Source organism: Ursus arctos, unplaced genomic scaffold (assembly GCF_023065955.2).
Source record: "Ursus arctos isolate Adak ecotype North America unplaced genomic scaffold, UrsArc2.0 scaffold_4, whole genome shotgun sequence".
NCBI classification, from domain to species: Eukaryota; Metazoa; Chordata; class Mammalia; order Carnivora; family Ursidae; genus Ursus; species Ursus arctos.
In genome coordinates, this window is record NW_026623056.1 from 33,012,118 (window position 1) to 33,036,596 (window position 24,479).

The following is a 24,479-nucleotide window of genomic DNA, read 5'->3' on the forward strand; positions in this document are numbered from 1 at the left end:
GCCAAATAGTGGAAACATTTCAAATGTCCATCATCTGACGAATGGATAAAGAAAATGTCAAGCACAAAAGGCCCCATGTGTGTGATTCCATTTATATGAAATGTTCAAAATAAACAGATCTGTTTAGATCTGTTAGACAGAGGTAGATTAGTGGTTGTCAGGAGCTTGGGAGGAGTGGGGAATGAAAGTGATTGTTCTTGAGTACAGTGTTTCATTTTGGGGTGATGAACATGTTATAAAATTAGATGACAGTGATGGTTGTACACCTCTGGGAATATACTATCAAACCACTGGGTTATATACTTTAAAGGAGTAAATTTCATGATATGTGAAGTATATCTCAATAAAGATGTTATTTTTAAAAAGGAATACTGGCATCTATCTGTGGAACTGTGTTGCTAAGGTAGCTTTGTTGTTTCCACCATATTTTAAGGAAGGCAATAAACTCTGACCGTAGTTTTGCAAAAGACTCTAGAAGACTTCTCATATTTATATGTCTATCCCCTGGCTTCCAGAAGGGGAGGGGGCACATCAAGTTAAGTGACAGATGGTGTAAGAGTGAATGGACTAGAGCACAGACACATAAAGGGACCCTCCTACACTAGTTCATTCTCCCTAGGCTGAATACTTTAAACTAGCCAAGTCATTTAGTTGTGTTCAAATAACATGATAACTTGCTGCCCTTTTCAATGAAATTCTCATGAGATTTAAAAATACGTGCTGCTCTTTTTACAGCTTTTTATTCCTTGCCTTTTGGAATTTGGAAGGGAGAAACATTGCACCCAAAAACAAGGGTTTCTTATACCAAAATTTCAATCATATATTATAGGAAAGACATAGAAATTGGATAAAATCTACAAATGTTGAAAGTTAAGTATTACAGTGAATTTTTTTTTAAAGATTTTATTTACTTGAGGGAGAGAGCAAGCGAGAGAGAGCACGAATGGGGGAGAGGGGCAGATGGTGAGGAAGTCTGCTGAGCAGGGAACCCAACATGGGGCTTGATCCCAGGACCCCAAGACCATGAACTGAGCTGAAGGCAGACGCTTAACTGAGTGAGCTACCCAGGCACTCCTACCTAGTGGATTTTAAAAAGGAAAACCTTCAAATTGTAGGGAAATGCCAGAGGAAATGACATTTTATGTTAGTTTCCTGGCAGCAAAAATGTAGTGATTCCAATATCATTAGAATACTGATATTTTGAAATAGAATAGTTCAGTGACGTGCTTTCTAGTTTTTAAATCAGAGACATTTGTCAAGCTTATGGTATAGGCAGCCAACCTGAGAGTTACCAAAACTGAAAAACAGTTCTTTTTTGCAGAAGTGAAGATGTTTCATTATTCAACCATGGTACATATAATCTCTCTTGCCTCTATGTTAATTCAGTTTTTATCCACTTATTTAAAAAGTTTCATTATATATAGGCCTAGCCATGTGTCCCTTTAGTCTTTCAGGGTGCATATCACTTTAACTACTACTGTTGTTTTTGTTAGGTGCTGGACTAGAACATAGAGGGTCCTTGCTCTCAGCGAGTTCAGAGACTAAGGGAAAGAGAGGAACAAAGAGTACAAAGGCAGAAGTATTCTATGTGGAGGTAGTGCTGTCTGGAAAGGCATCATAGGACAGGTAACAAGCTAAATCTTGAAACATGAAAAGATATTCACCATTTAGAGAGAGGAAGGAAATGGAGGACATATGTATGAATTTGGGCAGATGCTTATTGGAAATGGTTCTGTTGTGTGTTTATGGTTTGAGCTTAAGGTTCTGAATTGTGGGTATAGTAGAATATGAGTTTAGTGGAGCAGAGAAGGCTAGAGTTGTGGGCAGTGGCCCGACCACATTAGCCTGTAGGTGATTGGAAACCACTGCAGATTTTTAAGCAGAAGAATAACAGCTTTCTAACAGGATTTCTTTTACTTCACCCTTGCTTTTAAGGCTGTACATGCAGCCTTCTATTGCTGAAGTTTGGCGACCTCTGGTGTTGAGCTATTAAAAATAAAGCTGTGAAAACTGTTTTCTTAGCTTTTGTCAGATGATTCCAGCTTTATGTCTTTGAAGAAGTAAATCCTAATTCCTAATTTAATATTTGTTAGTGTCTACATACATATGTAACTAAATGAACGAGAAAATGTTAGAACAAATGTGGATGGGACCTGGGTACAAATGAAATGATGAATTTAACCATGCACGGCATCCCAGAGGAGTGTGACCGACTTGATTTCTGATTCTTTGGATCTTTTCACCACCTAACCCCTCATGATCTAGGATGATGGGCCAAAGAAAAGGTGCTTTTTTGCAATAAATGGAAAGGTCTTATTCTAATAATAGCTAACTGAGAATATATACTTTTTCCAATGGTGTGATAATTTTTAACATCCCCTCCTTTTTTTAAAGAATATATTTTTTAAAGATTTTATTTATTTATTTTACAGAGATAGAGACAGCGAGAGAGGGAACAGAAGCAGGGGGAGTGGGAGAGGAAGAAGCAGGCTCATAGCGGAGGAGCCTGACGTGGGGCTCGATCCCATAACGCCGGGATCACACCCTGAGCCGAAGGCAGACGCTTAACCGCTGTGCCACCCAGGCACCCCCTCCCCTCCTTTTTTTAATTGTGTGGACTATCATACTTACAGAAAATACATACAACATTTATATGCAGTTTCATTTCCTTTAAGTCGAGGAACTCAGTTTTGAGGAAATCCAGAAATAAGGTTTTGTTTTTGGGTTGGTTGGTTGTTTTGTTTTGTTTTTTAAGTATATCTGTAGTCTAAAAGTTTGGGGGAAAATATTTTTCTGTCTTTTAAAATTCAAGGGAATTCTAACACTTGATTTGTATCTGAAATGATGAGGTCCATTTCAAACATATTTTTTAATCCATAAAATGAAAAGGTTCAATTTATATAATTTGAAAGATTCCAAATACATAATTCAGCTGGAGTAAATCAGGTAGAAGTATACTCTTCATAGAGTAAGTCAGGTAGAAATACACTCTGCATATAATAAAACATAATATAAAACCTAAAGATATACTCAAATAGAAATAGGACAGTTTGTTAAATTGTCCTATATTTATTATGTTGATTACAGATAGTGATGCATTTAGAATCTTTGCTCTTCATAACCTGTCAGCCACTTACCTTTCAGCCTTTAACATTGCTTTCCCTCCATTATCCAATTCTTAGTCTCTGTCAACACTCAGCTGTTACTTTATCCAAATCGGGCCATTTTCTACTTCACACTTAGTGTGTAGAGAATATGCTTCTGACTCATTTACTTCCTAGACTCCTTACATAAAATCAGCTCTTGTCTTTCCTTCCAGAGCCTTTCCTGAATCCCTTCCTCACTCGTGCAGGGTAGCACTTTTACCTCACACGTATCTACACTTAAACTTTGTTGTACTGATCTTTGCAGATTTTATAAGTCTCTCTGCCCTAGAGTTCTTTGAAGATAGAAACTCAGTAAATGTCTTGAATGAATGAATGACTTAAGAGGCTGATCAAAAATCTTTAAATGCCTGTTGATTGTCTTACCTTTCTTACATTCCTTTGCATCTTAAATCATACCTTAGCTTTCTTCAAGACTATTCATATTGTATATAAAATAATTCTGATTGTAGGGTTTGATATAGACTCTGATACTTTTAATGCTAGCCTTAACAGAGCAACATAAGAAAGATAAACATCTGGTTTTATTTAGTGTAGTAAATGCATCACAAATTACATAATGGTCTGTTTTACTTTTTAAATCAATATCATCAGGATGTAATTTACGTAAAATAAAAGTAGCTATTTTAAGTATTCAGTTTAATAAGCTTCAACAAACATACATAACCACTGTCTAATTAAGATTTAGAACATGTCCCCCACCCCAAAAATGTTCCTCTGTACAGCCTGAGGTGAGTAAACATCCCAGTGTGCCCAGGACCTGAGGGCTCTTCCAGAATAGCACCAGGCAAAACCAGGACAGTTGATCATTCTGTTCATGCCCCTTTGTAGTCATTACCCCATCTTCTGTGTCAGGTGACTGTTGGTCTGCTTTCTGTCACTACAGATTAGTTTTTCCTATTCTATAATTTATATGAATGTATATTTCTTTTGTATTTGGCTTTTTTAGCTCAACATGTTTTTGAGATTCATCCATGTTATTGCTTGTATCACCTGTTTATTCCATTTTATGCCGGGTTGTATTCTATTAGAACATATCACAATTATTAATTATCACAAACACGGATGTTTGACTCTGGTTCTTAGTTATTACAAGTAAAACTGCTATGAATGTTTGTTTATAAGTCTTTTTGCAGGTATGTGTTTATATTTCTCTTCAAGAAAGGACTATGACTAAAGTTGCCTGTCATGTAATAAGTGTATGTTAACTTTATGAAAAGTTACCAAATTGTTTTCCAAAGCAGTTCTATTTTTCACTCCCACCAACAACATATGAGAGTTCGTGTGTTCTACATTCTTATCTACACATGGTATTCACATTAATTTCAAGTATAGTCGTAAAATTACTGTTATAAATAGGAAATGACCCTCTTTATTTTAATTTCCTTGCCCTGAAGTCTCCATTTTCTGATATTAATGTAGGCACTCCATCTTTCATATGATAAGTGTTTGTATAGTATAACTTTCTGCATTTTAACCTGGGTGTCTTTATAGTTAAAGTTTATTTCTCACAGACAACATATGCTTACTGTCTTTTTTTATAGAGTCTAACAATTTCTGCCTTTAATTGGAGTGTTTAGACCATTTACATTCAATGTAATTATCAGTATGGTTGAGTTTAAGTATTTTACTTTGATATTTATTTTTCATTCCATTTTTTTTTTCTCCTTTACTGCCACCTTACGGATATAATGAGCCTTTTTTATTTCCCCAATGGGCAGTTTAAGCTATACATCCTTATTGTATTTTTTAAGTTATTCTAGGATTGAAAATAGGCATGTTTATTTTATCACAGTCTATAAATAATAATATACTACTTCACATATAAAGTAAGAACCTTGCAATAGTATATTTCTATTTCCCCTTCCTGTCCTTCATGTTAGTGTGTAATACATTTTACTTCTATAATACTTTTATAATACTTTGTTATTGTTTTGCTTTAAGCACTCAGTTTCTTCTGAAGAAATTTAAAAGCAAGGGAGAAATATACATTTAGCCACATATTTACTGTTTCTGGTGGTCTTTATTCCTCTGTATAGGGAGGAATCCTCTTCTTCCATCCTGAAGTACTTTCTTATAGTGAAAATCTGATGACAAACTCTCTTAACTTTTGTTTGCCTGATAATGTCTTTTGAAGGTTTTTTTCACCAGATATACAATTTCTTGGTTTCCAGCTTTTCTTTTAATTTCATTCTTTAGAACAGTCTCTAGTTTCTTCTGGCTTGAATTGTTTCTGATGTGAAGTCAGCTGTCATTACTATTGTTGATACCCTGTGTATATAATGTGTCTCTTTTTAGAGTTGTGGGAAAGATTTTCCCTTTATCGATGGCTTTTACTAGTTGACTATAACTCCGTATGGTATGTTTTGTATTGTACTGCTTGAGATTCATTGAGCTTTTCAGTGAATTTTCATCAAATTCGGAAGAATTTCAGCCACTGTTTCCTTAGTTTTTTTGCATTTGTTTCCCCGTTGCCCTTCTCAGACTTGAATCATATGTACATATGTTTTTCTGGCCTTTTTTACCTTCATGCTTCAGCTTTTTAGTTTGTGGTGTTGTTTTTAGATTATTTATTTATTTTTCAGTGGGGGAGGGGGAGAGAGAGAGTGCACGAGCCAGGGGAGGGGCAGAGGGAGAAGCAGACTCCCCGCTGAACAGGGAGCTGACGTGGGACTCAATCCCAGGACCCCGGGATCATGACCTAAGCCAAAGGCAGACGCTTAACTGACTGAGCCACCCAGGCACCCCTATGTTGACCGTCTTTAAGCAGTTATGGCTCCCAAAGTAATTCAATAAGAGCAGTAGTTTCTGTAACTTAGGTCTTACAATAAAAAAAATTCTTGCAGTACATTTGCAACATGGATGGAACTATAGAAGGTATTATGCTGAGCGAAATAAGTCAGTCAGAGAAAGACAAATACCATATGATTTTACTCGTGGAATTTAAGAAACAAAACTGATGAACATAGGGGAAGGGAAGGAAAAATACAATAAGATAAAAACAGAGAGGGAGGCAAACCAGAAGAGGCTCTTAACTATAGGGAACAAACTGAGGGTTGATGGAGGAGCGGTGGGTGGAGGGTTGGGGTGACTGGGGGCCATTAAGGAGGGCACTTGATGTAATGAGCGCTGGGTGTTATATGCAACTGATGAATCACTAAATTCTACCCCTGAAACTATATGTTAACTAAATTGAATTTAAATTAATAAGAATTAAAATTGAGATAGAAATTCATGCTACTTACAATATGCACAGCTATATTGCCCACCATTTAACGTTCAAACCAAGATTTTACACATGTGAAGCAATCACAACAGACAAAAATATTAAAAGTTGTGTCCTTCATATTGCACATATACTTAAGCATGAGTAAGCATGGGATTTACAGTGAAAATCTACAATTCAGACTGAAAGTGATTTATCAAAATTGCTAAATCATAAGAATTCTTGCAAGAATTTGTAAAATAAGTTTGAGATTTGTTAAACTTTCTAATTTTCTTTAGCTAATTAGATGCTTGCATTTCTTCATGTAATTCTTCTGTTGCCTTAAATCTATAATATTAACAGTACACAATATTCTTTTTATTAAGTTGAATTATTAGATATGGGTAGATTTTATTTAAATTATGGAGGGTTTTTGTTAAGTCTGTTTTTTAAACTTACAGCCTCGTGATCTTATAAAATCTTAGTATATCCTGCACAATTCAAAAGGATTTAGATTTCATCTTATGGTATAATCAGTGGAGTTTAAGAAAATGATTTTTTAAAAAGTAGTTTTAAAAAATCTTTTCCCTGTTTTTGCCCTTAATGTTGGGTAGACTTTAGGAAGTCAACGGCACATGCGTTTGAATCCCATATTTACAACTGACAAACTGTAGCTTTGAGAAGTCAACTTACCTCCATCAACTATAGGTTTCTTTTAAGTGTAAAATGGGTAACCAAGTATTATAAAGTTTAAATGAGAAAAGAAGATTGATATACCTCACACAGAGCCTTTACATACTGAGTGCTCCGTAAATATTTCTTCTCTTTGTTCTCCCCTTTTCCTCACTGTTGGACCTTTTGAAAGGAGAACTTAATATATACTGTTTCTGCTTACTTATTTCAGGTGATTATGGTCTGCTTGTTCTTTTCAGATGATTATGGTCTGCTTGCTCTTTTCATGGTTGATCTCACCATGATCAGAAAGGAAGTCACTTCCTGGCCAGATATAGTGAACACCTTTATTTTATCTGAGCTAATTATGTCATAAGTTACTCAACTCTTTGTTCTTTAAATGTTTACTTTCTTTGGCTTCCATGGTATCATTGTCTATAGAACTTCTTCCAGTTTCTTGGACTTCTGTCTCTGTTTTCTTTTTAAATTTCTCTTTTTCCACATATTTGTGTCCTGTGGGTCCCCATCTTTAGTACTCTTCTCCTTCAACCTGCTTTACCTGTTACACACTTTTGCAGCCACCTAGCATCTGCACATCAGGTACTACCAAACCTGTTTTTCTACCCTCAAGCCCTCTCCCAAATGATATGTCCATTATTTATCACTTAGTTCTTCTTGATTGTCTTAAATATTATTTTCTCTTCCAGCTCTGTGCCTTCATGCTTAATAGCATCAGCATCTTCCACAACTACCAAAATTAGAAATAGAAATTGTTCATTTTGCAACCAAGTCCAATAAACAGATTCTTTGATACCATCTCCTAAAATTGGTTTGCCACTGATGAGATTTGAATTACGTCCTAGCTCTGGCTCTAATTAGTTCTGACCTCTGAAAAGTTGCTCCTTCTGGGCCTCAGTTTTTCTTATCTTTAAAAATGTTTGAACTAGGTCAGAGGTTGGCAACTAGGGCCTAGGAGCCAAATGCACTCTGCTACCTATTTTTATAAATAAATTTTTGTTTACAGCTGCCTTGTGCTACAACAGCAGAGTTGATTAGTGACTGAGGCTCTATGGCCTACAAAGCCTAAAGTATTTACTCTCTGGCCCTTTACAGAAAAAGTTTGCTGACCCCCTGTTCTAGAGGGTCTTCCATTTAGTTCCATCTCTATTAGCCAGCCTGGGAAGAACCTGGTTTTAAGATTTAAAAAAATAATAAGAAAAAGAATAGAGAAATGATTATAGTAGTTGAGTATTTGGCAAGAGAAATTAAACATAGAAAGTCCTGTGACATTAGAATCTTTGTTTTCCCATCTAATGGCCTTAATGATTCAAGATCATGTGGCTGTAACAAAGGAATAAGAAGATCTCCATTGCTGCTTTGTGGTGACAGACTAATTTATTTGGTTAATTGTTTTAAATGATTGATAGTGTATAGATCAGAGATTCCATTTACTGGTTAGTAATTAGCTTCTTAAAAGTCACAAATACACGTATTTTGAAAGAAAAGGACACAGTTAAACTCTGACCATCAATCAGAATTATAATTAAGAGTCTTTTTGATATCACTGTTTGTTGAAGCAGATTATTTTCCACATGTACATACTGTGTATATTGAAGGAAGATTCCAAGTATGTAAAAAAATGCTTAAATAAAAGTCATAAATATTTAACCTGAATTATATATATGCTGACATGTGCTAATGTCTGCAGCTGACTTTGAAATGTATCAAAAAAATAAGGTGGATTGATATATGGATAGATGGATGGAAATGTGATGAACCAAACATAGTAAAACAATCATGGAATCCAGGTAGTTGGTATAAAGGAAGAGGGTTTTCACTGAAAAAAAAAATTGTGACTTTTCTCTGTGTTTGAAATTTTTCATTTTAAAATTTTGGGTACATGTTTAAATGTGAGTGGCTGTGAGACATGAATTTAGGGAGAAGATATGAGAGTGAAAACACACATATACACCTTATTAAAAGTTCGTATTAAGTAAACCTTGTGTATATTGCATATGTTTCTCAGCTGTTTTATTGTGTATTTCACAGATATACTTCAATTGGAAATATCCTTCTATTGGGAATGTTCTTAGGATGTAATAAAAAACAATAAGAATTATAATATTCACTTCAAGTAGTGTCCTGCCTTTTTATTATACAGTTTGTAACTTGAATTCTCTCACATAGCCCCTATCAGAAAGTTAACCAAAGGGCTGATAAGTCCATGTGATCTCTGTCCATACAGTAAAAGGATGCCTTTACTAATGGACATCATACAATTCTCATTTTTTTAGCATTCTTACCAACTTGTGGGGAGTTAGAAGCATGTCTTGTGTTAACAAAGTACTGAATAAACAGAGGGGGACTGCACAGCAAATACTCACTGATTCAAAAGTGGGCATTTCTTTTTTTTTTTAATTTATTTTTTTAATAATAATTTTTATTATGTTATGTTAGTCACCATACAGTATATCCTTAGTTTTTGATGTAATGTTCCATGATTCATTATTTGTGTATAACAAAAGTGGGCATTTCTTAAGTCACATTTTGTTTATTGTGATATATGTCATAATCCAAAATATATTAAAATGTGTTCAGTGTAAAGCACAATAATAAGGCAAATATCCGTGTAATTATCACTCATACTAAGAATTAGAGGAATTACTTAAGTCCCATCCCAGTCACAATCTCTCTTATATCTTCCTATTAAGCTGAATAATCTATACTTGAATTTTTCTAATAAATATTCCCGTGTCTATTTTTAGTTTTACAATTTTACTATATTTACTATACAATTTTACTAAAATATAGTTTAGTCTTGCCTGTTTTTAAGCTTTATATAAGGCAGTCCTTATGTATGTATTTATTTATGTATGTATTTAGTATGTATTTATTGCTGAGTGAAAACTCACCATTTTGTGAGATTCATCAGAAGGTATGTGTAGCTCTGCTTCATTCATTTTCATTGCTAGTTAGTGTACCATTTTATGACTACACTACAGTTTATTTACTAATTCTACTTTTGGATTTTTGCTTGTGCCTGTAGTATTTTATTATGAACAATGTTGCCTTGGATATATAAAAAGTTCCTCTAGACTAGAGTATATACCTTAAAATGGAATTGTTAACTTGTAGAGTCATTGAAGGTATACATTTTTAAATACTCATTTATTCATGTCAGTGCTGTTGGGTTTTTTGTTCAGCAGTTAAAAGAATCCAGTGGGGTTGTATTTGGGGGGTAGAATTATTGATTAGCTCACTCTCCCTTTTTCACTCCTCTCCCTCTTTCCCAGTACATATAGACACACACACAGACACACAAGCGTGCACACACACACCCTTCATCAAGGGGTAAAATAGGATGTAAGTGTCTGCTTTATTATTTAAAAGTAAAAATTAAGATTCCTTTTTAGCCTTCATATTTTAAGTGTGAGATTTCCTGGCTTAAAAGTGTCTGTTATCTACAGCAACAAAGGCCAGAGGCTTCCCTTCCCAATACTAGATAATACCTTGCTCCTCTCTATAAAGCTGGATTTCTGCTGCTGCAAGAAGGAAGGGAGATACGTGTTTCCAGTGCCCAAAAGCAAGCTCTCCACAGAATGATGTGTTATAATTTAGATTATTTTTATACATATTTTCTTTTCTTTCCAGTAAAATCAGGGGTTTGCTCAGAAATTGTCTTTTAGAGATAAAGGTCAGTTTATAGTTAACTAGATTCCTTTTATTGACAAATAATACTACAGCTCTATAGCTCAGAATGTCCTTTCCACTTATCTTACTTAAACTTTATGTATTCAGATATTTAAATGATTCCTGAAAGATGTAATTGGCATACAATAAAGTACACATACTTAAAGTATACAGTTTGGGAAGTTTTGGCATATGCATGTACACATGAAACTACCACCATGAAATCAAGATAATGAACATATTCCTCACCCCCAGTAATTTCCTGGTGCTCTTTGTAATACTTCTCTCCAGCCTTTCACTATCATGGCTTTTCTTTCTGTTGCTGTAGACAAAATTTTCTAGAATTCCATATGAATGAAATTATACAGTAGGTGCTCTTTTGGGTCTGGCTTCTTTACTAGGTATAATTATTTTTAGATTCATCCATGTTCTTTTTTTATTACTGAGTAGCATTCCATCGTATGGATATACCACCATTTGTTTATTCATTCATCTGTTGTGGACATTTGTGGACATTTAAGTTCTGCTTTTTGGCAGTTGCAAAAAAGATGCTTTGCACATTTTTGTTAAAGTTTTTGTATGAACATATGCTTTCATTTTTCTTGGGTAAATACTTAGGAGTGGGAGTGATGGATGTATGGTAAGTATATGTTTAACTTTTTAACATACTGCCAAAGTGTTTTCTAAGGTGCCATACAATTTTACATTTCCACTAGCAGTGGGTGAGAGCCTCAGTTGCTCTACACCCTCACCAAGGCTTGGTATACACAATCTTTTTTTTAACTTTATTCTTCTGAGTAGGTATGTGGGTGGTGTCTTACGGTTTTAACTAGCATATCCCTGTTGATAATGATGTTGAGTATTTTTTCATGTGCTTATTTACTATCTGTGTCTTCTTGGGTAAAGTGTCTAGTTATAGCTTTTGCCCATTTTGGGGGGGTTGTTTGTCTTTTTGTTTTTGAATTATAGGAGTCTTCTGTATATTCTAGATAGAAGTCCTTTGTAGAATGTATGTTTTACAGATGTTTTCTTTCAGTCTGTAGCTTGCCTTTGTGTTTTCTTAAGAGTGTGTTTTGAAGAACAAAACTCTTAAAATCTTGATTAAGTTCTGGTTTTAGTGAATTCTAGAGAATTAGAACCAAAGAACAAACAAGCAAAAAAATCCCTGAAATTCTTACTTTGCCCTGATCACTGGTTGCTACCACAAATCAAGTACTTATTACATTACACTCCTTTTGTGTCACTATTTTTGAATTGTAAATGTCTGAAAATTTTAACATTTTATATCAGGCTTTAGAATTATAAAGATGAGTAATATATGTCATCTTTCTTCAAAGTGCTCATTTTTAGTAATTAATGTTTCTTCCCATCATCTGTCTTATGCAGTCAGTTCTGTATGCTTTCCTTTGTCCAGTGCATACTATATCTCTAGAGGCAATGAAGTAATCAGTATATTTTTATCTTGTATTATATTTATACTTTTTCCCACACACAAACATGTGAGTTCATTATAACAAGAAATCTCTTGTTCTTTGTATTCTTCATTTGTCATCGCATAGTTCCTTTACACAGGTAGCAGTCACTAAATATTCACTGATTGAATGGAGTTATTGATGACAGTGTCTGAGTAAGGTTCTCCTGATTAATTTATTGATAATAAAACCTTTGGCTATACTTTACTAAATGAATAAAGATCCCATTTCAGATGCCCATGATTGCAATAGATGGTTTTTCTCGATAGAACAAAGATGTTTGATTTTTACTTGAATGTTTTTAAGTGATCTTTTTTTATAACCCTGGTTTAAGATGATTATCATAAAAGTCTGTGTAAGGTAGTATAGCATAAGATCTATAGTCAGTTAAAAATCTTTTGTGAAGTCTGCTCTATTTAATGCGTTACAGACTTCATGACTTTGGAATTCTTTTTTCCAATGAAACCAATACATTAAAACGTAAAGACTGTATTTGTAAGTATATATAAAAATACGGCAATAACTTGCTTTCTCTGTCTAGGTCCTGGGGACACCAACAAGGGAGCAAATTAGAGAAATGAACCCCAACTACACAGAATTCAAATTCCCTCAAATTAAGGCACATCCTTGGACTAAGGTGAGTCAAAATGAGTTTTTTAAAAAGCAATTAACCAATAGTTAAACTTGGGTTTCTCATTGTTCTTAAACTGAACTATTTTGGTACTAGATAGCTGCCTGAGTAAAAGTACACTGCAGTTCTGCATGTAAAGATAGTTGGGAGGTTGTACTTTAGTGTTTCATTGGCTGTATAGTTTTGTTCCCACTGATTTCCTGGAGACCGTTTTCAGCCGGGGTTTTTATTTGTAGGTTGAGGACCTTTAAAATATAGAATTTCATTAGGAGTAGTATTGTATATATAAATTTTGACTACTTAAAAACTCAAAAGTTAATTTCTTTACACAGTTAGTAGTGCTTACTCAATATCATATAGCATATGAAAACATATATTTCATGTATTTTCTTTATTCTTTTTTGAAACAGTTTATAGGCCTTATAAGTGATACTGTGTGTTTTTCTTCTTTTGTTTGCCTTCCTCTTGGTATTTTGGGAGGGGAATAAAAAGATTTGATCTTGCTTGGAGTATACATTGAAAGCATCAATATGTTAACGGGATGTCATTAGCCATTGGATAGCCTGACCAATTCTTAGAGCATAGATGGAACCAATTTGAAGAGCATAAGTACTAATTTACCAGAAAACTTTGTTTTTTGCTTTGATCCTTAATTGAAATGATTTAAGAGAGCTTTTGTTTAAAATTTTTTTCATTTCAGTTTAATTTGTGACATTAAGGGCAGAGAACAAAAAGTCTCATTAGGGCTTATTGCTAGAGTGAATCTCTAGCATCCTTATTCTACAGATTCAGAAACTCTGGTCAGAGATACCAAGTGACTTATTCTAGATTACATAGGTGGCCATGACAAAAAACTAGGATTAAATTTCTATTCGTGTGTGTGTGTGTGTGTGTGTGTGTGTGTGATGCCAGACTTATAGTTATGTACCATGCACCTCCTCTCATGTTTACTTATATTTTTGTGAGTTAATAAATTTAGTTCAACTCTTGTGTAGTTCAAGCAGAGATTTTCTGTACTGAAAAAGGTACATATAACAGTTTGTTTTGAGCATTGGTAGGTTCATTTAATTGGTTATAGATCTTTTATAATAAGAGGTGAAATAATTGAGAGCTATAGATGAAATAGTTTATATTCCCAGGTTCAAAGTATGTCTTTTTCTCTCTCTAAATTGTATTATGATTCTAGTTACTTCCTTCAAGTTCTCATAATCTTATTATCTCTCTTCATTGCAGAAGATCCTTTTATTACTAATTACTTATCAGAGACCTTGGTATTTTAGTTCCATAATTATAAGTTAGCTTTCACTGACCATGATGTTGCCTTCCCCACCTCACTTAAAATTTATAATAAACACTCGATGTTCTGAGATAAATCATTCTTTGATCTTTACACTTAAAAGTATATTTTGAATCTCGGTCAGAAGGTACTTAGGGTCTCTTACCTGGCTCTAAATTCAGAGAATCCTAGGTGGCCTATTGGGATTTAAAGGTTGAGTTGCAGTTTGAATCCACTGAAGTTTTTATAAGTTAAAGTGCTTATAAGTGATTTGTGGTATACTATGATTTCAGTCATGTTAAAGAAAAAAAACAAAGACAATTCTGTATAATGAATAAATATAGGAAAATATTCCAAAATGCTAATGGTAGTTTGGGTGAGAAGAATGTAAGTGATTTTATTTTTGTTTTGCATTTCCATATTTTCATTAATAAGTATGTCATTTTTATGAAGAAAGGAAAATAAAGCTCTTTTTTGGTGTAATCTAAGTATTCCTCACATGCTACCCTTAATATAGAGTATCCGACCAATATAATGCTGAAAATGAGGTCATGAAATTTTATTTAACAGTCCCTATCACTTTTTTTTTTTTAATATCAAGACTGCTACCAGTATTAGTGTGTGTCATAGTCGACATCCTCCCCCCGCCCCTGGATTATATCTTTTCAAGTATTAGCCAAGATGGAATGTGAGGAATGGTAGGTTATAATTAAAATGCAGTCAATAGAAGATTTGTGGTCAATTTGTATGCTTTGCTCATGTGGATTCCTGATGTTTTATATCTTACACTAATGCTCTTCAAACTTGAATAATCTACACAAAGCCCTTTTATTTGTTTTATTTAGGCTTCCATTCCTATTTCATGTGTAGAATGAGGACTCCATTCTCCCACCTGTTTTTCTGATGAAAGTACTGTGAACTCTTCATTTATATAGTGTGCATTGAAATAATTTGATTTTCACTTGGTACAAATATATTTATTATATAATAAGCACACTTATGTTAATTTCTCATTAGTGTACACAGCTAGGTTGATGTTATTGTGGTTGTAAACATAAAACCAAATTCAGAACAGAAATTCCATGGTACCGTTCTGTCATCTGGATGAATCTAAATGATCCAAGATATGCTTATATTGTTTTTTAAAATAGGTTATTATCAAAATGAAAATACAAAATTCTTAATTTCTAGAAGGAACACAGCCCCCTCTCCCCTCTGTTATGATAGTAGACACCAACTTGAGAGGGCTGTCTTATGCTAGGCAGCCAATGAAGTTATTTTTTAAGAAATACATACTACTTTTCTCTAAGAAAAGAGCTTCTTGCTCTTTGAGGGCAGGTAAACAGAGTCTGGAAACATAAGCTGTTTTGCCTTTATTTTGGTCTTCTCGTAGAACCCACTTTAGCCCCATTTCCTAAAGCTGTGGACATGTGAACCCTGCTTCTCTGTGCTGCAATGTAGTACAGCTGTATCCCCAAGGATAGGAAGCTGGTGTACTCAAAAACATAGGCAGACATAAAGATCAAGAGATAAAATGTCTTCCATGGAAACATTGAGGTGAAGGGATTCAGGTGTCTAGGAAAGATAGCAAACAGAAGAACTAAACAGTGGGATGAATCTAGTGTGGTTTATGGCAAGAATCTTGAGAATTTAGAAATCCAGTCAGTTGCCCTTAACTATTACTTAATAGCCAGAGTAATCTAATTCATTGATAAAGGAAACTGGTGCTAATGTTTTGAAACAGGGACTGTTATTGGATCCAGTATAGGAGGATAAAGACCTTCTGCATTGGTGTTTACGCTGTAAACTTCAAAGAATAAAAAGCCAGAAAGAAAGCAAAACAAATGATGCATAGGAAATTTGAGAATTAAATAGAGATGGAGATTCATTTGGCAGAAGAGAGGAAGCTTAAATTCTGCATTTAGTATATGGAGGTATGGTTAAATCACAGTCTACTAGGTATGAAGGGAGGATCTAGTTTGAGTACTGCTTATACTCTTTGTGCATCAAGTTTTTTCTTTTGTAAGGTAGTAGTTAGCTACTGTCTTTCTGATTCTTTTGTAATATGCATATAAAGGGATATTTTATTTTAGTTTTAAATAAATATAAAGATCCTGCCTCCAGTATAGTTCTATGATTTGTCTTATCTCCACTGCCCTGACTTTAGGCCATCGTCATATCTTAGAATTTGTTAAAACAACTTCCTAACCAATTTCCCTCTTTCAGTTTAACATCTTTTATAATCCTTATTGCTCTCAAAGTTAGTTTTCTTAAAAGCACATGTAATACTGTCACTCCTACATAAAAATCTTCTCTGTTTACGTATTGCCTTTAGGAAAATCTGACATAATGTGCGTATAAGGACAAGGGTGATTGTATGTTCCACTTAATGCTTGTTCAGTGTAATTATTAATTGAATGCCCTTTCACTCTCAAAAGTGTCCCATTTCTGGGTAAAAGTTGTATAGTCATTCTATCACTCACTTACTGTTTCTGTCTTTTCTTTCCAGAGAAGCAAGAGGCTTATTCTTGTCCTGTTCCTAACCTTTCTAACCTCTTATTTTTGCCCAGAGAAGCCATGTATGTTTCTTTTTTACTAGTGTCTTCTTTTCACACTTAGAATGACCTTCTTCTTCTCTGCTTACCAGATCTTAACCTTTTCTCAAGACCTCAAATCTTAGTTCTCCCATGAAATACTTTCTAATTATTTGAGTTCTCCATGATTAATTCCCACCATGTAACTCTTATAATACCTTCCAAGTCATACCATATGTATTATAGCAGTTCCTAATTTCTTTTTCATAGTGGTAATAATAAGATGGATATCAATTACTTTAAAATGTTTGTTACTAAGTTTTTGGCATACATGATAAGTTTATTTAATAGTTAAATACATGTTAAATGTTTATGGGATATGTGGGACCATAGATTAAGTATCCTAGAAAGCAGTATCCACAAGTCAGTCCTTACATACTCAATTTCTTAGAACAGTAGCCACATACTTGAAAATGAATGAATTTAGTACTATTTACAACTAGCTAAGAGTAATCAGGAAGTTGAAGTTGAGGTCAGTTCAGCTGTTAAGGTACCAGACTAGACAGGACAGGTTATATTTATTATTCTCTCTGCTTAAAGCTAAACATAAAACCCTACTATACTTATTTTTTTTCCTACTAATTTTTTAAGATGTTCTTTATAATCTTACCTTTTTTTCTGAGCCTTTCAATACAAGATTTTTCACTTGGTAAACTTACCTATTTCAACTATACATATTTATAGTTTAAAAAATGCCTTCGGGGTGCTGGGTGGTTCAGTTGGTTGAGCTTGGTTTCGGCTCAGATGGTGATCTCATGGGTTGTAAGGTGGAGCCCTGCATTGGGCTCCATGCTCAGCACGGACTCTGCTTGAAGATTCTCTCTCTCTCAAATACATAAATCTTTAAAAAATTGTTTTAATAATTAGAAATGTCTTCAGAGGGGTCAAGAGAGCACAAAACAAAACTTGTCAGACTTCTTTTTTGCAGGTAAACTCTATCAGCCTTTTCTGGTTTTGCTCACATGCGCTCCAGAAAGCATACAACTATGTTGGGACTTTAACTGGTTCCTAAGATTGTACTTGTCTGTTTTGTTCTATTGCTTAGGTAAATTAGTTTCTATATTATTACTTAACATCCCTCGACCCTGAACATTCTACTAATCCATTGTCACTTGTCTCGTTAAATACTCTGTGTTCTCTACTGAATTTTCTACCTACATCTTTGTTAGTGTTAGAATGATCACTTTTCCTTGTCTAACATTTATTTTCCTATGTGAGTAGACTTCCTCACTTTTCTGGTTGTACTGGCTACAATCCCATTTCTTTGCTGGGAACTATGCACTTTAAAATCTAGCTACTTGGGTGGCTAATTCCTATGTAAGAGGAACAATATAAAAAAGAAAGAACACTAAGGTTTAAGTTTCAAGATCACTTGTGGGGAGCAGAGGGATAGGGTTGGGGTGGATTAAAAAAGAAAGCAAAAAATCTGCTTTTAATATATCATTTGTTCCTTAAAACCCGTATCTCCTATGTACCCAGCCCTGTGCCAGATACTATAAAGGATGCAAAAAAAAGTAAAATATATAGCCCTTGTTTTTGAAAAGCTTACAGGCGATATAACTGACTCAGTTGAAGCAAGTATTGAATAATATAACATAACCACATACTTGATTGTGCTCTGTAGGTGTTCAAAGGTGTTTCACATGCAGTAGGTCTAAGTCAGATCTCCAGTGAGGGTAGTGGAGGAAAAAAGGAAGCCTCCCTAAAGGTGATAGAAGGACTAGGTGGGGTGGGCTGTTGAAGGAGGATTTAGATTTGCTTAGATGTTGGTAAGGTCAGGAATTGTTGTAGCCTAGGGGACTGTCCCTTAAGATGAGGAGGTGTGGATGAAAAGAAAATGTTCCTATATTCCTAAGAAGGTCAGTCTGACTATAGTAACTATTTTATGAACAATAAGAGATTAAATTGAGTAAGTGGACATTTGGTAAATCAGACTTCTATGTAAGCCTGCAGTACTATTTTATTAGTGAATGAAGTTAGAGGAGGAGATTACATTGCATAGTTAACTGCTGATATCAACACATATAATATTTATGTGTAGTAGAGTTCAGGAAAACTCGGTAAGCCTTTTAATAAGTACAGATGAAATTTATTGAATGCTGGCTCTGTTGTGGCTAAGGAAAGGATGTTTGTGTTTCTTATGAATTATGTACCTCGTATCAGCTGTTTAGTAGACTTAGGTTCTTTTTGTAGCTACTTAACCTGGTTAATTAACATACTATTCAACAAATCCATGGCATTGTCTCACTTTTAATCCTGTATTTAGGTTTACAAATTGCAAATAATTTTAGATGATTAATCCATTACTTGAGAGCCAGCATTGGGGTTGCTCCTTAAGAGTTCATGGTTTATCAGTTTTTAACATTGGGTGCTTGTGTATTTTGTTTATAACCAGAGAACAGTGTCTGTTTATTTATCACAATGAAATCTAGGGAGCAGTAGCTGTTCGGAACTGGCACAGCACTTGTTCTGTGTTCTACTTAGATTATCATTGCCCTTAGGTATTTTACATTGCTCTGGTTGGCTGTTTAATACAGTAGAATTGTTGAGAGCTGATGCTGCAAGAATCAACTGTAGGCCTTGATATTGTATATATGATTTGCAAATGGTAATTTTAAAAGGCTTAAGATTCAGTCGTAACAGTTAGCTCCAGGTTGAAATTTGATACTGATGGCGAAAGTCTGTCCTAGGCCATGTAAGGGGAAAATTGCCTCTGTCATTTTTGAGTTATCCAAATGCAAATTTATTTTGAATAATTCTTCATTTAAGGACTCATTTGCATTTGTTCAATACCATAGAGACTTTCTTTTTGAAAAATGAACTGTTTCTCTTAGTTTCTTCTATGGACTAGTATTTGTGGTGACAGTTTGTTTCAATTTAAGAAAATGAGTTGCTGCACAGGTGAGGTAGTATTTGAATCACTTAAAAGTTCATGTCAGTGTTTTGGTTCTTTTCAATTTTTCCTTTCTGTTCTCTTTCTTTCTTTTGTTTATTTATTTATTTTTTGCTTTGTTCTGTTTTGTTTTATTAATTTTATTTTGTTTTTAGTTTTTACAGGGGGGTGTTTTGGGCTCTTCATGGCCTTGCTGACATACTTGGCTGGCCATATTTAGTCTGCGCACTAATTGTTAGTTGGCCCAGTTGAGTCTTACTTTGTGCTTTCAGTTTTTTTAGTCTCGCTTTCTATTTTTGTCCACCTGACTGTGTTTTAGTTCATGAGAGATTTTTATTCTGATGGGCCGGATTTTAATCCGTGTACTAAATTTTAGTCTGCAGACTAAAAGTAATCCGCGGATTATTTATTTTTGCAAAATATTAATTCCCCCACTGGAAACTATCCTAAAAGAATGTTAAATTCTCTTAGAATAGCCAAGGGAATTCACAGCTACTGGTGAGTTCTGCCATTTTTTGTTCTCAATACCTAGACATAATAGATCCTGCTACCTCCCTTGCATATTTGGCTCCGTTGTGCCTAGGTGTTGGTGTACATTACTATGCATGTCACCTATAACTGTGACTGTCCCTTAGTTGTATTGTTTATTGTATATATTTTTTGTTTAGCTTTTGGTGGGTGAATTGGGCATATTTGCACATGGAACTGTGTTGAATTTGTAGTGCTCAAAGATACAGGATTTTTTTTCAGTGAGTTTTTCCAAAAAGGAAAGAATGTTCTATATTTATTTTTACTAAGTAATGGGTGCAAGGGTATGAGGGGGCAAAGCCCACAATAGAAAAAGTAAGTTATACCCGCACTCCTGAGGTGATATGTCAATTGCCTGAAGAATCCTAAAATAATGAGAATGTCAGCAAATATCTTTTAGCAGGGAAGTCAATCCAAAATGGAGAATAATCCGCGGTGGCCTGATCCTTCTTAGCTCACACAAATTGAAAATATCTGGCTTGAAATCTGTAGTAATATAAATTAAATCTATTTATTACTTTCCTCTCATCACTAATAATTAAGCAAAAATGTTTATACTGTCTAACTGGAATATATTAATAGATAAAAATTAGCATATTGGGAACTGATATCTTTAAAAGCAGGCTAATATGCCCCCTCCCAGCCATGTCAATGGATGATGAATCCAGGTCGTAGAAGACCAAACACTTTACTTTGGGAAGTTTACTTCTAGATTTCATTTTGATTTTAACTTTTTTTGGTTTTGTATTTTTTTAATAAACGCACTGGCATTGGAACATAATAAATTAAAATTAAAATGTTTCTTTATTGTGCCTCACCATTGCGCAATCAAAATTTTTTTTGCATACACTGTGGTGAAATAATTTTTAAAACTTGGACTTGCTACTGTGGAGACTGATGTTTAAAGTTTATAACTGTATAAACATTTTCTATGTCCCCCCCCACACCATGGATTTCTTATAACACTGGATATATTTTTCCTTGCTGGACTATTCTCTTTTGGATTGACTTCCCCTGTTTGGATTATTTCACTGCATTATCATCTTTAGGATTCGTCAGGAACAGGACATTTCACCTCAGGAGTGCGGGTATGTACTTAATTTTTTTTTCCCAAAATTTCAGGGCAAGTCTATAAAACTAGGGGGAAAACTTTTTTTAGAAAGGCTAAACCATTACTCATTCTAGAAATGTAATAGTAAAAACAATGTAGGTAGCTGTGATTTTTTTTTTTTTTTAAATCCACTGTGTGGGATAGGTTTTATGTATGGTATATTTAGATTATCAGTCTCCTGAGTGGTTTATTAACATCTAGACTGAAGTTTAGGAACTGTGGGGTTTAAAAATTATTTTTACAGGAGTAAATAGTATCAAAGATCCACAGAACTAAAGGTTCTGAATGTTAATTTAAATGAGTAAGGATTAAAATGGCATTAGAAACTTCGTTATTAAAAGCCATATTTCCGTTGTTATTGGTTTCCTTTTCTTTAGAAACAAAGATAAGTCAGAAGAGCTATTTTCTAGTTTGGCCTGTAATTTTTTGAAGTTGCATGCTACCACAAACGGTCACAAATCTGCAGCTTAGAAGACACTGGGCTTTGACTCCACATAATTTCCCACTTAACCTTTATCCATAGAGTACTAAACCAAGGCTTTGCTCATCAGGAATCTCTCAAAGGGTTTAAAATAATAATGGCTATTTTTTAAAAGGCAGATTAAGTCTTGATTTTAATGTGGGCTCTTAGAATGAATTCTTCTCTATTGTTTTTAACTCTTTGATTCCATGAGTTAGGATTCCCTGGCAAAATGGGCTAATATGTGTCTTAGTGCCAACATGGATGGTTACTTGTAGCCAGTAAGATACCAAATGGATGTGGACAATTTTTTTTAAAAATAATTAGAGATAAGCTTACAATAGTAGTTTATTAATAGCTTTAATACAATATCCTCATTAATGTAACATGAAATTTTTTCACTTAAAATACATTCACTGTCCAGCTACCCTACATTTGAATGTTGGCAAGAGATATTTATTACTACTTTTGGTGGTAGTTTTAATTTTAATTTAATTTAATTTTAATTTAACCCATATTGGTGCAAAAGCATTTTTCCTTAGACTAGCTAGCAAAATAAATCCATATGCTGTGAAATAAATACAAACAGCCCTCAGGGATCAAATATGTCGTAATGCTTAATATTTTTGTGAAAAATTTTCTGAGTTTTCCCACTGATTATTTTCTTTTACATTTGGAGTTTGATTATGGACCTGGCTAGGAAGCAAGAGAGGGAAAAATTACCGAGAACAGTGGAAGATCTAAGCATTTCAAATAATACAGTACCTTTAAGGTTTCCTTGACTGAGGTGAATCAGATCACTCAAAAGAATAAAGATAAAGCAACTTTTGACCATACAGAAGGTTTTCTAATATAGTCAAATAAATAATTAAGGTCTTTGGTGTTCTGAAACAAATTCCTAGGATCCTACTCAAACCAGTTTCTCAATTTCCATGGAAAATATCTTTATTAATAATAAACTTTGTGTAAAAACAAAAGAAAAAAAAAAGGTTTTCACTGTAGAAAGTTCTCTTATAGCCTCTTGAAAAGTAATGAGCTCTGTAGTAGTAACTAGTTCTGCTGCCTTCAGCCTAAGTGATAGTCAGATGTTATATGAGCCATTCTCATTAGGAAACCTTACTCCCAGTCTCCTCCATCCTCATCACAATCTACATGTCCTTCCCTCACTATTTCCCTCACTTTATACACTTCTGCCTCTCTCTTATATGTCTGTCCACTACCACTACCACACTTTGTTTGTTTTCCCCATCAAGGGATATATGTTTCATTTTTCTTTAGTTTCAAAGGCTTTCTGTCCATCTGTTTATGTTTATTTCTGTTTTTCCCCTTTCTGCTTTTATTCTTCAACTGTCCATAATTTAGAACAAAATTATTTTCATAGTTTTATGTATCGATTTGGAGTTTAAGACATAGATGTGTAGAAAGCTTTCTATTCTTTTAAGCAGACTAATTTATTTGCATTTTGCTTCAACACAGCCTTCAGTTGACTTTTTCTATGAGTTAATGGCGCTTAATGAAAAGTACATTTCTCTCTTCCTAATTAAGACCCTAGAATATTCATTCAAATGAGGGTAATCTGGCCATGTTTGTGATAACAGCTGTTCTTTGAGAAAACAGTTTTGGATATTTTGTCAAGTTCTGGGTATTCAAGAATTTCTTCAAATAAGATGGGCTCTGTTTATTGAAGAGATAATACCAAATCATTAGCATTTCTAGACCTAAAGTGAATAGCTTTTCTTTTTCAAAAATACTGATTGCCAAATTTGAGTAGTGCTGTCCGCTACTAACAATTATTCTGCTAAAAATCACACACAAGAGGCAGCCTTTTATTCTATTGCCACAGTAGTCAAAACTTTTAGAAAATTTCAATATTCTTCTAGTTATGCCTTCCTCCAGAACTCAGCCTTTCTCTTGTGCCTATCATATCATATTTTGTGTACATATTTAATTGTACTGCTCTATGATTAGCAAATGTAGAATTTTTTTTTAATTTCCCCTAGTTTTTTCTCTGAGTTTTTCTCATATAGTTCGTAATTAGCTGTTCACCCCAGTGTGGTGAATCATATGGAGTTAACTCTTTTCATTCTAGAAGGTTCTTTTCACAAATGCAACCATGTTGTTGTACATGGTGGGAATTAACTCATACTCAAAAGATAATTTGCTACAGTTCTTACAATAAAGCATTAATTGTTCTTTGCCCTTTTTTGTACTGCAGGTCTTCCGACCCCGGACGCCACCGGAGGCAATTGCACTGTGTAGCCGTCTGCTGGAGTATACACCAACTGCCCGATTGACACCACTGGAAGCTTGTGCACATTCATTTTTTGATGAATTAAGGGACCCAAATGTCAAACTACCAAATGGGCGAGACACACCTGCACTCTTCAACTTCACCACTCAAGGTAATTCCAAACACTTAGTTTTGTTTTTTACCATTTCTGAGAAAGCTACATATGTGTGTGAAGTGATATTCTTTTAATTAAAATCTGATAGGACAAAAGTGGACATGTTAAGTACTTATACAGGTAGGAAACATCCTTTCTAACCACTTATTAGGCTACTACTTGTATGGTTTTGAACAAAATAGTGGCAGATAAAATTTTTCCAGTAGAGGTAGCTTTTCTCATTTTTGGCAGATTATAATAAATCTTGGCACATGAGAAGTAATAGAGATTTCACTATTAAGACTAATGTACAATTTAACCTTCAAGTTTGTATTTGAAACTTAGAATATTAGCATTTCTTTTACTTTCCAGGATTTATATCAAATTTTTTAAACATGG

The 24,479-nt window shown here is 34.2% G+C and overlaps 1 protein-coding gene across 5 annotated transcripts in view; it reads left to right on the forward strand.

Moving 5' to 3' along the window:
- The window catches only part of GSK3B (glycogen synthase kinase 3 beta), a 201,925-nt gene that overhangs the window by 145,919 nt on the left and 31,527 nt on the right, over positions 1-24,479 (forward strand). For 3 of the 5 annotated variants that reach the window (XM_026494220.4, XM_026494227.4, XM_044382432.3), the window contains exons 8-10: positions 12,745-12,840; positions 21,175-21,213; positions 23,912-24,098. In XM_026494220.4, the coding sequence (XP_026350005.1) occupies positions 12,745-12,840; positions 21,175-21,213; positions 23,912-24,098 (322 nt within the window). The remainder of the gene's footprint in view (positions 1-12,744; positions 12,841-21,174; positions 21,214-23,911; positions 24,099-24,479) is intronic. The other 2 variants (XM_026494232.4, XM_026494240.4) reach the window with 1 other exon arrangement.